This window comes from Ptychodera flava, chromosome 11 (genome assembly GCF_041260155.1).
Source record: "Ptychodera flava strain L36383 chromosome 11, AS_Pfla_20210202, whole genome shotgun sequence".
NCBI lineage: Eukaryota > Metazoa > Hemichordata > Enteropneusta > Ptychoderidae > Ptychodera > Ptychodera flava.
This window is the reverse complement of record NC_091938.1, coordinates 36989972-37004834: the sequence shown is the minus strand read 5'-3', so window position 1 is coordinate 37004834 and position 14863 is coordinate 36989972. Positions and strand designations below refer to the sequence as shown.

Below are 14863 nucleotides of genomic sequence, written 5' to 3'. Positions count from 1 at the left end.
TTTTGATGACGCGAAAATTTGCCGTTCCACTGACTCTAGGTGGAAACCGATAATAGTCCGTCGAAAAAGTAATTCTTCATAAGCAGGAAAATATGACACGCCAATTTAAAAATTATCCATGGACTTACTTCTTTACCATGATGATGTGTTATTGTACGGGGGAAATTGACGAGAAAAATTCACAGATATTATGAATTTACGTTATCAAATCCGGCCTGGTTCGCTGGAAATTAAGTTGATCTCAAATTTTACGTAGTCGATACTGATAAGAATAGCGGCTTTCACCATCGAAGAAAGTATCAACAATTAAGTCAGAAAGATTAAACGTCTCTTACCTGATTGACGCAGCAAGTGCTACACTTTTCAATGCCGAAGAAAGGGTTCCAAATAAGAGAATTTTAAGGAAATTTTAACAACTAAAGAACATGCTGTATTTTATTGCAATACAAATAAAAGTATTGTGCTGTCACAAACTTTGTAAATTTTCAAACCTTGAATAGTGAATGGACTATACACAAATATTGACCAAATGGAGAAAACCACCGCAATTGGCCGTCTTTGAGAATGGGAGATTAATAGCGGAACAAAAATAACTTGTCCTGACGTGTTATTCGACGGAATCATGTAATCATACTATAATTATAATTAGCTGGTAAACTGTGAAAAGTTTGTGTAAAGTGTGATATAAAGGTTGATGTTTATAGAAGTACACATTTGACAAGAATATTTGAACAAAATTATTTTATAGTTATTCTACGTTGACTATGGGGATGGAAATATTGCAAATATATTTTCGTTGTTTTTGTCTTTGTCTTTCCCAAACATGATAATAAAGTGCATTTCCAAGCATTTCCTGTCGTACAAGTACTCTGAACAAACTTACCAAAGTCAGTTTCAATTGGTTTTTTCTTCGATATTGTTCACTTTCAAAAATGAGTATGGGTTGCGGAACGTGCTCAACTTTTCGACCTTGATCTATTTCTCATGAACAAAACATCTTTTGAGTTTTCAGCCTTATTTTCTAAACTCTCTGAAGTAACATTACAGTCTTTATTGACGTCAGTAAAGACTGTAATCTTTCTTTTGACGCAAAAAAGTGTGGCGTTACTTTAACTGTTCCCAACACTTTCATTGACCCTTTGGAACTTAAAATCTACATAATATGAGCAAGTCTATGGGACCTAAAAATACAAGTATGATTATTGGAAATAACATATTTATCATAAAAAATCATGATAACTGCTTCACTGTAAAACACGAAGTAAATGTTACAGTATGTAAATTACTTTGATTTCTACTGGATGGTTACAAACAGATTCAATGCACTGGTTTTTTATTAACACCATCATTTAAGTCCGGATATATCGCGCTGTCAAAGCTTTGGTGTCTGCAGTCTGGTTGCTGTGAAGTTGCAGTGGCGCCGTAATTTGCAGATACGGTTGAGTCGTAGGGAGGTGGATAAAATGCGCTGTCCTGTCTGGGTTGGAACCCATCGCCATGCTGGTAGGTTACGCCGTGATATCCAGGTGGAACGTGATAAGTAGAGGACGCCCCCTGTGGTACCGTGGGAAAATCTGTCTTGGCTGTGTTTACAGTTGTATAGATTGTGGTAGTTGGTGGCGTTGTCGTAGGAAGTTGCTGGTGGTCATGATTCTTTCTGATTTGCCTATTAACACTTTTGACTAGACAGGGCATGCGAATGATGTCAATCAACCAACCAACACCCAGAACGCCCAAGGTGAACATATAGATGCAACCCCATCCTGGGCGATTAAGGTGGAAATTGTGAAAACCTGCAAGATCAAATTAGAGTAATAAACATTCAAATCAAGGCTACAAATATCTAGAACTCCTTTCGTTGCTTGGTTGGTGTAGTTAGAAACCTTCAAAAAAGCTTAAGCAGCTTTAAGTACTTATATATAGAAAATGTGCGCTTTTGTAAAAAGTATCCAATCATGTATTGTCGACTCCAGACAATGTCAAACTTTGGCACCTTAAAAATCATATTCTCATTCCGTCCAAAGAGCTACTTGTTTTCATTTTAAGTATCATTTCATGATTTTATTTCGTCTGTTACAAAACAAAGCATACCAAATATTTCTTATCCTGTCTCGTTTGTAAAAAAGTGAGGTTTTATAGGCTGTTGAAGTGTAAAACATATATCTTAATTTACTTTATGGCAATGATCCACCCAAGTGTTGACAGATATACATTCTGACTTAATTCTAGTCTTTCAAGTCAACTGTTGACTTTTAGAATATTACAAGTAGATTCATTATGTCGACAATTACACATATATGCAGGTATTTCGCAAGATTGGCATAACATTTGTATGTAAAAAGTGACCACGCTAACTACATGATGTTTACTCCATATAAAACTATGCTGGCGTTGTCAATATGATTTAGTGGTACACCTGAGACTTCACAGTAACGTTTGTCACCTGTCACACTTACCCAACCAGCCGAAGGGTATCACCAAAATGTAAGCGTCGCTCAGCTTCTTTGTTGGCGGCAAGTTGTGGCCCTGTGCTTTCTCGGCTAATTGTCGGTTGACATCTTTGACAAGCCAATACATTCGAAGTAGGTCAACCAGCCAACCGAAGCCTAAACAACCCACAGTGAACAGGTACAAAAGACCCCAACCGTTTCTTCCAAGATAAAACTGGTGGAGTCCAAGCCATCCTAGTGGAAGCCCTAACACGTAAGCTTCAACAACTCCTTTGGTTGGAACATCCACGACTTCTGCTTGAAGAAGACGCGATTCGCTGCCCTGGGAAGTTGTGAGAGTCCCCATAATAGTGCTTTCGAACAGTATGTACGTCGTATGATGTGGGCAGTGATATCTATAGCGTAGTCTATGTGTGATACAATGAACTTTGCCCAGCTTGACACCTCACGTGCCTATGCGTTCTACGCACGTATCTGTGTCACGAGGATATCACGATGCTTGTTGTCATAGAAACACTCCAATAAAAGAAATTCTTTGTGTTGTACATTTATATTGCTTCAGAGAAACAAAATCTAAACAATCGCCTTTATGGCACTCATCAAATTTGAAGTAAACGCACTGACTACTCTGTCGCGTGTAGGTTGATGTAAAACATCCATGACACCTGCCCTATTCAGGCCGGTTGCACATACAGCTCATCCTAAACACCTAGATCTATATGCATCGTTCACGCTCTGATATAGAACAAAAAAGCAAACGAATGTGTGCTACGTTTGTGCTTTTCAGGGTTCCTTAATTCATTAATTGAGACAAATATCGAAGGGTGTACCCAAATAACAATGTACGATAGTATTTCAGAAGCATTGGGATTTTAAATTCCGCCCTTAACTTTTTCCCGCCGTTATTGATCATACAGCTATGGCTTTTGGGTTTGAAATATGGACGACTATCCAGCGAAAGGTTGATCTTTAGAAACTGTAATTTTCATGAACATGATGAATTACATCGTGTCTCAATAATAGCTTCGTTTAGAAAGTTGGATATGTCTTCATAGATACGCGAGGTCCTTATCTGCGAGGGTGATGGTTAATTACAGACAGCTGTACCATGTATAGATCAAATGTAAAGGAATGGGCTTTGGTTCCTGACAGATATGCACGTGCTGAGAGATTTTTCGGGAGAAAATATCTGGAAACAGCTCCTCAACGTATAGTATATAGGAAGCACTCGCTCATCAATTTTGGTTTTTGCATATTTCACTTTTTCTTAGTCACCAAAATTTGATTTTATGAAGAAAATTTTTCAAAAAATATGTTCTACGGGTATTTTGCAGAAGACACAACTATACAATAGATAGAGATTTCTTTTTTAATCGAACGTTGTCTTTGAATGACTCGGCATAAATTACATTTGAAAAACGAAAGTAGTTAATGGGTTTTTCAAAAAATCGGTAATGTAAAAAGAACAAATCACATCAACTGGTGACAGGACATGCTGCTAGCCTATATATCTTGCAAGTTTAGCTGCCATCATAAAAGACTGACTCTAGTATGGAAAATGGAGATATTTCAATGGTGATCAAGTACGGAAATTTTATGATGTCACCCTTCTATATTTATGTAATGACGTCAGATGTTATTGCCGAAAATCCAGGTCACATATATGCTAAGCATGTACACTGACATAGTCTCACTGGCATGAATTTTTAAACATGAATATTCATGAAGGAGTATTCTACGCATACAGGTGATCCAATTCTCTGCAACAGCGTCATGCTGTAAGCAGAGTATTGCAACACCAGTCGTCTAGGTTACCCAGACTGTTCTGCGGAGTTCTTTACTGGCAACCCCTACGAGCGGTCGGAAGACAGCCTCGCAGAGCAGTCTGGGTAACCGAGACAAAAACACCAGGAAATTCCTTTTAAGTCATATACTTCGCCGCCATTTTGCAGGAACTCAGGTCGAACACTGCATGCTGTTGAAATTCTTTCTGTGGCCAGCCTCCTCCAAGTCTTTCATTTTTAGCACGTAAAGCAATAGACAGAAGGTGAGTGTGGATGCAATTGTAATATCCGATGATAGACAAAGCATTCTGTACTATTGTTCTGAATACGAAAGCAAAACGAAAGCAAAAAACTGACCACCTATAACGCAGTACCGAGCTCGACTTTCGATATCCTTTGGGTAGAGATCGTTGTCATAAAGACGTTGTTTCAGCAACGTTGCATATTCAAAAATAATTATAGCAAGGAATCAATACTTTGAAAGCAAGTGTTCATTGGCAGGTAGGAAGAGGAAATGTTGTTCTTTAGATGCGAGTCATATTCAACGAATTCAAAGTATTCGTCTCTAAGGAACTTGTCAGAAATCACAGGGGGAGGTGTTTTTATTCAAAATAGTGACCCTTCAAAAGTGTTTGCAACAAAAAGTGACCCCTAATTTGCATGCGCAAAAAACAGTGACCCTACCCTGAATGCCATAGTCCGTACCAATAATATATTTCTCATTTGACCTTTGAACTTTCAGCGAATACTTTTTAACTTTTACAAATAACAGTTTTATGCAAAGTTTCAACTAAGATCACGTTTCACAGTAAATAATTCTATCAACAAATTGCAGTAAAATAGTCTACTCAAGATCAAAATGGACAGAAGCTGTGTTATAGTTTGGTTGATAATTGTACAGAGAGCAATATTGTTTGTCAAGAAAATTATTACAGCCTATAAGTCACTATTTAACCCATAAATGCACATATAAAGCAAATTTTGTCCGGGAAATGTTTAACAGTTTACCCCTAGACTACCATGAGAAGTGAATTGATATATTTGGGTAAAATTTCAATGTCATATTTGTTGTTGACTCCAATGTATAGTGAATCAACATTTTCTATGAAATCCAATAATCGCATTTCTTAAACATGTACACACATGCACTTTTTACATTCCACTTCAAGTAAAATACATTTACATAAATTATCAAAAATATGTAAAAGTGCAGATATAATTTGTTTTGTGTGGGAGATTGTAAATAGTTTGCCCAATGGACTCCCTTTATTATGATTTGATATTCATGGACGAAGCACTATATCGGCCACATCTTGACTTTGAATAGTTGCACAAAAAGGGTAACTCTCCCAAAAAGGCATGCGTGAAATTTCATGACCCTTCAAAGATGCTTGCTCTAAAAATAACGACCTACCCTCCAAAACACTAGCCCCCACTGATCAAACTCGTGGATTCATAATGAGACAAATATTAAAGTCATATTTCATGGAATCCACAACAATATGACATTCAGAAGTATTGACAAGCGTGAGACAGAATGTTTCAATATGCGTAGCTTAATGTTATCCGCTGATTTGCCGTGTGTCCCAGAATTCTTCGACTCTTATTGAAATATTTCAATTCGTCCTTGTCGTGCCAAACTTTGTGTACACGTTACTGCCCCCACATGGACTGCACTATACAGTACAGAAGCCCTGCACAGGAGCCGTCATCTGATGAAAAATCGTCAGAGGCGGACTCCATGAGCTGTCTTTCATTTGATTAATTTGCTGTATTCCCATAAACATCTAGCTACTGTCCATTGACAGACAATAAGCTTATCTGTGCGTTGCATCTGTCATCGGTATACGTCGTACGAGTTTCTTACTAATATCGTCAAGTGCATGGTCCTTTCAGTTTCACATATAAACTCTACTTGTACATAATCCTGGAATTATAATATTTTCATTCAGTGTAAACAAACAAACAAAAAGACAATGTAAGGAACGTATTATGGATGGATGCTCTGAAGTACAAAAGCCTTGTGCAAAATAAAATCCCTGGCACTCATTTTCTATTAATGTGTTGTCAGTGCTTTACTCTATGCAATTAGCAATTTCCACTTTGAATTTGTTTTTGTTTTGTTTGTAGGAGCTATGGCAACAATTTGGGATCCAGACACTATGGAGTATGATGCCAGCAACCTTAACCTGGATGATGTACCTGAAGATTTATGGAAAAAGTACACGAATGCAAAGATCGTAAACCTGTCACACAACAATCTTACATCATTGCCCAATGAGCTGTCGAAGCTTTCGAATGTCGAAGAATTGATCCTCGCAAATAATCTATTTGACAAGTTTCCAAAGGTCCTCTGTAACATGAAAAATCTTCGAATAATAAATCTTGGCTACAATGTTATAAAGGCAGTACCGATGGAGCTCTCAAGTCTTCCAAACCTAGAAGAGCTTAATCTTGGATGCAATGCATTCAAGGAATTTCCAACCGAAATTTGTACCCTTCGGAAACTCAACTCTCTTCATTTGGGCTTTGGTCGTCGACTCACATTCGTCGGTTCTGGGCAGTTGCCGGTCACCAATATTGTGAGCAAAATAACTTTTCCTGAAAACATAGCCTCACTTCCCCTTACTTCACTTCATATAAGTCACTGTAATATGCAATCTTTCCCTGTTGCAATATTCAAGATAAAGTCTCTGAGAAATCTTTCCCTTGAATATTGTAAAATATCGTTGCTTCCCTCGGGATTAAATATCGCTTGTCAACTTCGGGAATTGAGCCTGGCTTACAATCAACTTCAGATGATACCGCCAGCAATATTGAACATTAAAACACTTACGAAGGTGAACGTGCAAAATAACCAGATACTCACAATATCCGAGGACATTGCAAAATTGCAGGAGTTGCAGCAATTAAACCTCTCATGCAATCGTATCTATCAGCTTCCATCTACTTTGGGTACACTGAAACAACTCAGGAAACTCTACTTGCAGCAGAATGAAATAGTGAGATTCCCTGACACATTTGGTTTGTTGTCATCTCTAGAAGATCTCGATTTGTCGTCAAACAAATTACAAGCTCTACCAACTCAGGTATCTTCCTTGAAGGCATTGCGTTGCCTCAAGATTGGCAACAACATATTGACAACACTCCCTGATACCATTGAACAACTGCAAGAACTTCGAGAACTTGACCTATCATCCAACAGCATCAAAACATTACCTGATGCAGTATGTGGACTAGCAAATTTGACCACACTTGACCTTCAAAATAACCGATTAGAGACTTTGCCCAAATCAGTTTCTAATCTTCAAAAGCTGGAATGTCTGAGCCTCGCTAAAAATTCGCTAGTTCACTTACCAATACCAGTCTGTTCACTGAAGGCGTTGAAGAAGCTGAATTTATGGGATAATACAATATCAACCGTACCCGATGAATTGGATGAACTTGACTTAGAGGAACTTAATATGGCACAAAATAGGTTGAAGAATATCTGTCCTCTGATTGCCACACAGACAAACTTAACAAGGCTCTTCCTACAGAATAATCACTTGGAATCATTACCTGACACAATAATTCAAGCGTTTGGTAAACTCAAGGAATTGGACCTTTCCAATAATGAGCTTAAGGAGCTTCCTCAAGACATGTCTGAAATGCGATATCTAGAAACGCTTGATCTTAGTTACAACCGCGTACGCCAGCTCCCCAAGACGATGGATTGCCTGCATCAATTATATTCACTAGACCTATCATGCAATCTTCTGGCAGACTTTCCTGAGGTAATATGTAAACTGACAAACCTGCAAAGTCTTGATGTAGGAAGCAACCACATCACTAAAATACCAAAAAATATCAGCAAATTGGAACACTTGAGCTCTTTTAACATGTCATACAACGCGCTTTCAGATATCCCTGAAAAGATATGCACATTGAAGAATTTGCGGAAACTTGATTGCAGTAACAACAAATTGAAAACACTACCAGCTAGCATGGGTATGCTACAGCGACTTCAAGATCTGACCTTGTCGTGCAACAAGCTTACTGGAATTCCTAACAGCTTAGGCTCAGTTGAGAGTTTGCATAAACTTGACGCGGACAATAACAACATTACGACATTGCCAGATAGACTCAGTACCCGATTGTTATCTGTCGATCTTTCCTACAATAATATCAGAGAACTTTCACAAGCTATATATAATGTAAAACATCTACAGAAATTATCAATGCAAGGAAATAACATTTCAGAAATTCCTCTTGAATTTGGAAACTTACAAATGTTGTATGAATTGGATCTGTCGTTCAATCAGCTGCACGAAATACCATCTTGCCTGGGTAGGTTGAAGAGTTTAAGGAGAATAAATCTTAGACACAACAAAATCAAGAAATTGCCCGCTACGTTTTGTGGCCTTCGTAAATTACGTGATTTCAACTTAGCATTTAATGGCATCGAAAGTAGAGGATGGCCCTTGGAGATTGATGTTCTCTCGGAATCGCGAGCTTTGCAAAAACTCGATCTCTCTGGCAACAACCTTTCCCAAATCATGCCGGTTGTCAGTAACTTCAAAAGACTGCAGACACTTAATTTGTGGAATAACAGAATCAGAACTTTACCTTCTGACTTTGGAAAATTGTCTGATCTGGAAGATTTGAATCTTGCTTTGAACCACTTCACCAGCATCCCTGATGTATTGACAAGATTGTCATCGCTAAGAAAGCTTCAACTCTGGAGTAACGAGATAGCTTCAGTCCCAAATGCGTTTGCCCAGCTCAAGCATTTACAAGAATTGGATATGTCTTCCAACAAACTCAGCGAAATTCCAAAGACGATCTGCATCTTGCCATCCTTGAGGAAACTTAACCTGAGTGAAAATAATATCAGCCAGGTACCTGATGCCATTGGAGATTTGCAACAGCTCCGGGATCTAAATCTAGCTTTAAATAAAATCGCTTTCATTTCATTTAAATTGTGTTCCCTTAAGGAGCTCAATTGGCTTGACTTACACTGTAACAAAATAGCTAAACTTCCAAATTACTTGGGCAACCTTGACAAACTCCAAGTTCTGCAGCTGTATAACACAGACAATATTCCTCAAAGGAATAACCTGACATCACTACCGGAGAGTATTTGTCAGCTGAAGAATCTACAGTGCTTTGATGTCGGTGGTAATAAACTTACCAGCATACCTAGCGGCATGAAGGATTTGCCAACCTACACACAGTCAACTTTTGTGGCAATCCTCTCTGCAATGGCCACGACCTGCATTGTCGTCAAAATCACAATAATGTTCAAGAAATCATTGAAACAATTTTGCATAATATACCGGAGCAACTTGATAGATATGTAATGAAGAATAACCAACGGGGAATAGCAGTTATCATCAATAACCAGAAATTTGAAAATCATCTGTTTAGACATGGAAGTGAGGAAGATAAAAGTAAGTTAACGTTCAATGATTCTATGCTGTTTCCTTAGTGTATTTTAGCAGCGTGCATCATCAGCGCATAGTTTTCTGAAGAAATAGTAAAATAGTTGACCAAAATGTTATTCAGATATAAAATATAGCGTAAATTTTACAACTATCGTTGATGAAAATATTGACATTGCATGAACAGATGCAAGACTTTGTTTGAGAAGCAGTTCCAGAGTGGTAACAGCCCACTACATTTCAACATTGGTCGCTTATACAGTAGGCAATGTGAAAACAGACAAATAGAAACGGACTTGCAACGGGTATTGTTCAAGGCGTGAAGCGGTTATGTAAGTCATCCATGTTCGCCTCGCCTCAGGTAGCTCTCGCCTCGCTTTTCCGAAGAGTGCCGACCATGCGGTAGTTTCCGGATTTTCGCCAATTTTTAAGCGAAAGTATGTTCGGCAAAGTTTGTGTTCGTTGTCATGTGGTGCTGAGTGTTATCCGCATGTTGGCGAAAACGCGAAAGTTTTGAGCTTTCGGGAAAGTGAGTTTTACCATTTTAAAAATTCCTCTCACATTTTCATGAATATATAATGAGTGTGTTTCGACCAAATTTGAAAATCTTCTATCGATACTGCCTGGTTTTTACTCAATGGTTTACGGTCAGTCATATCGTCTATTAAAAGGACGTGTTTATGAAACTGCGGGTGTGTTATGTTTTGATTGGCGTGAAGCAGTGTTTCTGCCCTGAGAGCTCACAAAGTAAGTATGGTTACTACGCGACTGGCAGCACGATGCCATCTCGTCGTACTTTTTGCATAATCTCGTGCAATTATCAACCACGAACAAAGGTCTCAAAAAATCTAACACCTGTGGAGCTCATTTTAATATGAAAAGGCCATAATCTACCGAGACGACCATGGAACAAAAGCCATGCCGCGTTGCAAGTCTGTTTCTTCTATTTGTCTGCGCTTTAACTTGATTCAGCTTTATATTAAAATCACAGAATAGAAATGTTTGCATTTGAAATTCATAAACATGAAGTTTTTAACCTGAATATCATCAACTTCTGTCTTCGTTGAAACATAGATAGTAGAGATATATCACTTTAAAACGTTTCTTACAAAAAGTAACCATCCACGTGCCTTATAGCATTAGTGGTGCCAATAGACTTAACAATATTGTTTCTTTGACATTTCTGTCCTGTTTGTTCATCGCAAATTAAAAGTATTTTGTTTTTAATAATTTCGATTGTTTTGCTTTACTGTTACAGAGCGACTGACGGACCTACTTAAGAAGTTACACTTCTCTGTCGAGGTATATACAGACCAGACCATCCGGGAAATTGATGACACTATGAGGGAAGTCAGTCGGAGAGACCATAGTACCAATGACTGTTTAGTGGTTTGCATTCTGTCCCATGGCTCTGGAGATAAAATCTGCGGAAAGGACAGTAGTGGTGGTAGAGGTGTGGAGATTCGGGAACTGACAAGATGGTTTACAGCTGATAGATGCCGTGGACTGACTGGTAAACCAAAAATCTTCTTCATCCAGGCATGCAAAGGACATGATCGGATGCCCGGAATTGAAACCGACAGAATGCAGCCGAGTGATGCAATAACAGTTCCTAACCTAGTCCCAAATGAAGGTGACTTTCTCGTAGGACTTTCTACAGTTCCGGGATATGTTTCATACAGATCACCAAGCAGTGGAAGCTGGTACATTCAGACACTGGTAGATATGATAGAGAAGTACGCAAACAATGAAACACTTCCTGCAATTCTCGAGAAAGTGAGCAACCATGTTGGACAAATGATGACTGACAAGCCAGGATTCACTCAGATGCCATCACATTTCAGCACTCTCAGGAAAAAGTTGTATCTCGCATTTTGAACTGAACTTTGGTGGGGAAGGAGAAACTTAACGGTTTTCGATTGATTGTTTTCACTTCACACCTGCTGTTCATGTAATTATAGAGCTTCTTCAAAATTGTGAAGTGAACACCTGAAGTGAAGTGAAGTGAACACAGTCAAAAGCCTACTGTGATCAACTATTACATAATCTACACTTTTATGAACCACAGTCCTAAAGTTTGAAATGTGGGTTTGAATTCACGAGATACATCGCACCGTCGAATTTCATAACGTGTATAGCATAACACAAGTAAATGATGCAGGAGGGAATATCGATCCGTGACATGATAATGCCTCTTTTCTTTTTTTCAAATTGTGTGTTATAAGTTTGGCCTGCCATTATGTACCATCAAATAACAAGGTACTTATAGATTTCCAGAAGGGTATGAAGAAGTTATGGTTTTTGTCATGTTCTGTTTTGAGTGTAGGTTCTCAGACTATTAACCAGTCTAGGTTCCACTTATCAATACAGATCGTGGTATTGGTACAAAAGACACACAAAAGGGACCTTTTACAATCCATTGTAAAATCGGCATGGCCATTAAAGGTATACAGTCACCAGTAATCTAAATATCCCAATATATATTGTTAAAGAGGCGTTCCTTGGTATTCCAAATGCCCATGTGAGGGCGCTGGTTTTATAAGTGCCACAAACTGGTGTATATAAAGTAGTGTTTATTTGTAAGCTAAAGATACAATCATTGCATTCTGTTTCGTCAACACAGCGATGACATTAACCTTCGCTGCTGGAAGAATAAGGATAAAAGTATCATTAAATTTACTGAAAAGTAGCTCTTTTGTTAAGCTTTAGATATTATTTCGGTGATGTGTATGACCCAAAACTGTTATATTGTCAAATTTGGTTAAAAAATGTACACGTACACAATCACGATACAATATATCTAGAATCAGACGAAGGTCACAACAACGCTGTTTACGTTTTTTACGGGTAGGTTTCACTGTAACTGGTAATGTCTCTATCTGCTGTGAATCAGCAGATCCAAAATGAAACAAAAACAGTAAACTTAACAACAGAGCTGTTACTTTGATCATAAAGTTGTTATATTTTTATATTGGGACAACGTCAGACACACTCAACAGAAACACTTATATTCTGTATAGCCTGGAAGCTCCATCACTCAAGAACACTCGCTCCCGCAGTCTTTCGACTCTTGGAGGGAAGAAAGAGAGGTGTATCTAGAAGTGTCAAAGTTATAAAATAAGGCCTACTGTAGTTGTATATTTCTCGGTATGATTGCAATCTTCTAGCATGTCATTTGTCACTCAGGTCCAGCTTTCTGTACGACCCATGTCGTTCAGCTGTTGATGAAGCCAAATCAAAGAAATCATAAAGTGTGTTTGTGTGACAACAAATCAACAATGCCTTTACAGACAGAATGGCAATTTACATATTACATTGGATATAAACGGCCTAGATGTATCCTAATTCAAAATGAAAACCGGGCAACGGTGGTGAAAAGAAATTTCCACTAAAAGCACCTTTTCTTCTGAATGTACAAATAATTTCTGCTTGTATAGATCAGCTGTTGCGTGACCTCTGCTGTATGTATCGTCTGACGAATATTTATGTTATAGTAATACAATGTATTTTCATATTCTTACTTAACCATGCATTTCAATAGTTGTGAAAGATCATTCGTGTATTCAGTGTTTTGTTTTGTTGTCCGCCTTCAAAGCTGTACTCAGCTTAGATATGCTATTTATCCTAAATTGTATTGATAGTTGGAGTATTGATTGTGGGAGAGTGGATGCAGTGGCCAAAATATTCACTATCAACTACATTTGCAGACATTTCATATGCTGTACAATTAAACATAATTATTATGACTAAGATTCGGTTGAAAAAAACGGTTGTCTTATTTCATCACAACACTCCATTGAGGAATTTTTATCGATAATACTTCAATGTTATCTCAGAAATAGCTGGACGTCAAACTTGTATTTTTTCAATTAATAGTGGTTTATACAGAATAAATGTACATGATGTATATGGAACAATGCTCGCTCTTTGGATTTTTTTTCAATAATTCGTCAGAATATGCGAGGTGCATGTAATATAAGTTGTATATTTTGTGTGCGTATTTTAATAAATCCCTGCGATATGTAGCTAGAGCAGATGGAGATTATGCATGCCAATGCCAAGAATTTTGGGATTTTTCAATAGATTTTATGCGTATTATTATTATTTATTTCAGACTCAATTGTCCATATACAGAAAAGAAATTAAGTAAATAAAAATGAATACAAAACTGAGACTGTTGCAAGAAAAAGAAAAACTACTTCAAATACAGTTGTTTTCTCCAGAACTTAAAGAATGCACTATCAATTACTCTATCTGACTGCAAGGCTCTACAATCAGTTTAAGCTGAGTTTCTTGTGCGTGTACCATGGCATATTGAATCTCTGTTCCATTATCTTATACAAATCAGTTAACGGCAGCTCTCGGCAGCAAGCAAAATAAGATTTCTTACAGAGCTGCTATGGAAACACAGCCGCACGTTTGATGACTCGGGAAACAATATCTTTGGTGTGGTGTTTATTCTTTGTCTGATGAAACCGAAACTTGTCCGTAGAATGCACCTCGAAAGTGAAAGACTTAAACCGTTGCTCAAACTGTACTCAAGATATATTTCAACCATTCTCTTTCAAAATCAAGAATGAAATCGGGGGTCACCGTGCAAATTGTGGTACTAGAGAAACAAATTACCCAAAATTTACCGATATTTGAAATTCAAATGGCCCTGTGTTAACTCTATGGAAAAATAATATTTAGGATTTTTGAAAACCGAGACAGCAAAAAGTTTTCTTGTAGCAAGAGCTTTAAAATGAACCTCCACCATGTAGAACTGAAAAGAAGTGGAAAAGTTTAAGAGTCCGAATATCTTCCCCAAAAAGCATTTTACCTTATGTCGACCAGCACGTTATTGATGTAAAACACGATTGGAACTAATTTAGGATAATTGGACAAAAGCGTTTGGTGCCATATAGCAGATTAAAACGACCTTACTTCACTATCCAATTATCCCAAATTAGTTGCAATCGTGTTACATGAGTAGCACTTTAAATATTTCTGAGTATGGCTTTTGACTCCATCTCTTTAAAATATACGAATTTTCCTCGATGATTGTCAACTGAAGATACACAATGCTGTGGGAAAGTCGAAACAGACTCATTCAAATTCAAAACAAATTATAAATGTGCATTGTGACTCTTTTACAATTTATGATCCATCAGGATCTTGTCACGATGAAAGAAAAGATCGATTTTCACATAATTTACACTGTAAA

The 14863-nt window shown here is 37.7% G+C and overlaps 2 protein-coding genes across 3 annotated transcripts; one reads left to right on the top strand and one right to left on the bottom strand.

Annotated features, from left to right (window-relative positions):
* Positions 1-407: 407 nt before the first annotated feature.
* LOC139144190 (TM2 domain-containing protein DDB_G0277895-like) lies at positions 408-2862 on the bottom strand. Its single transcript, XM_070714841.1, has 3 exons — positions 2457-2862; positions 1273-1793; positions 408-1048 (listed from the first exon to the last, which is right to left on the bottom strand). The coding sequence occupies exons 1-2, from the start codon at positions 2794-2796 to the stop codon at positions 1318-1320; spliced, it is 816 nt and encodes a 271-aa protein (XP_070570942.1). The 5' UTR covers positions 2797-2862; the 3' UTR covers positions 408-1048; positions 1273-1317.
* Positions 2863-4378: 1516 nt separating this feature from the next.
* Positions 4379-13262, top strand: LOC139144189 (caspase-8-like). Of its 2 annotated transcripts, none has more exons than XM_070714840.1 (3): positions 4379-4497; positions 6365-9666; positions 10916-13262. In XM_070714840.1, the coding sequence occupies exons 2-3, from the start codon at positions 9576-9578 to the stop codon at positions 11533-11535; spliced, it is 711 nt and encodes a 236-aa protein (XP_070570941.1). In that variant the 5' UTR covers positions 4379-4497; positions 6365-9575; the 3' UTR covers positions 11536-13262. The 2 variants fall into 2 exon arrangements, 1 of the variants encoding a protein (XP_070570941.1); XR_011554783.1 differs by having other exon boundaries at positions 4395-4497.
* The last annotated feature ends 1601 nt before the right edge of the window (positions 13263-14863 follow it).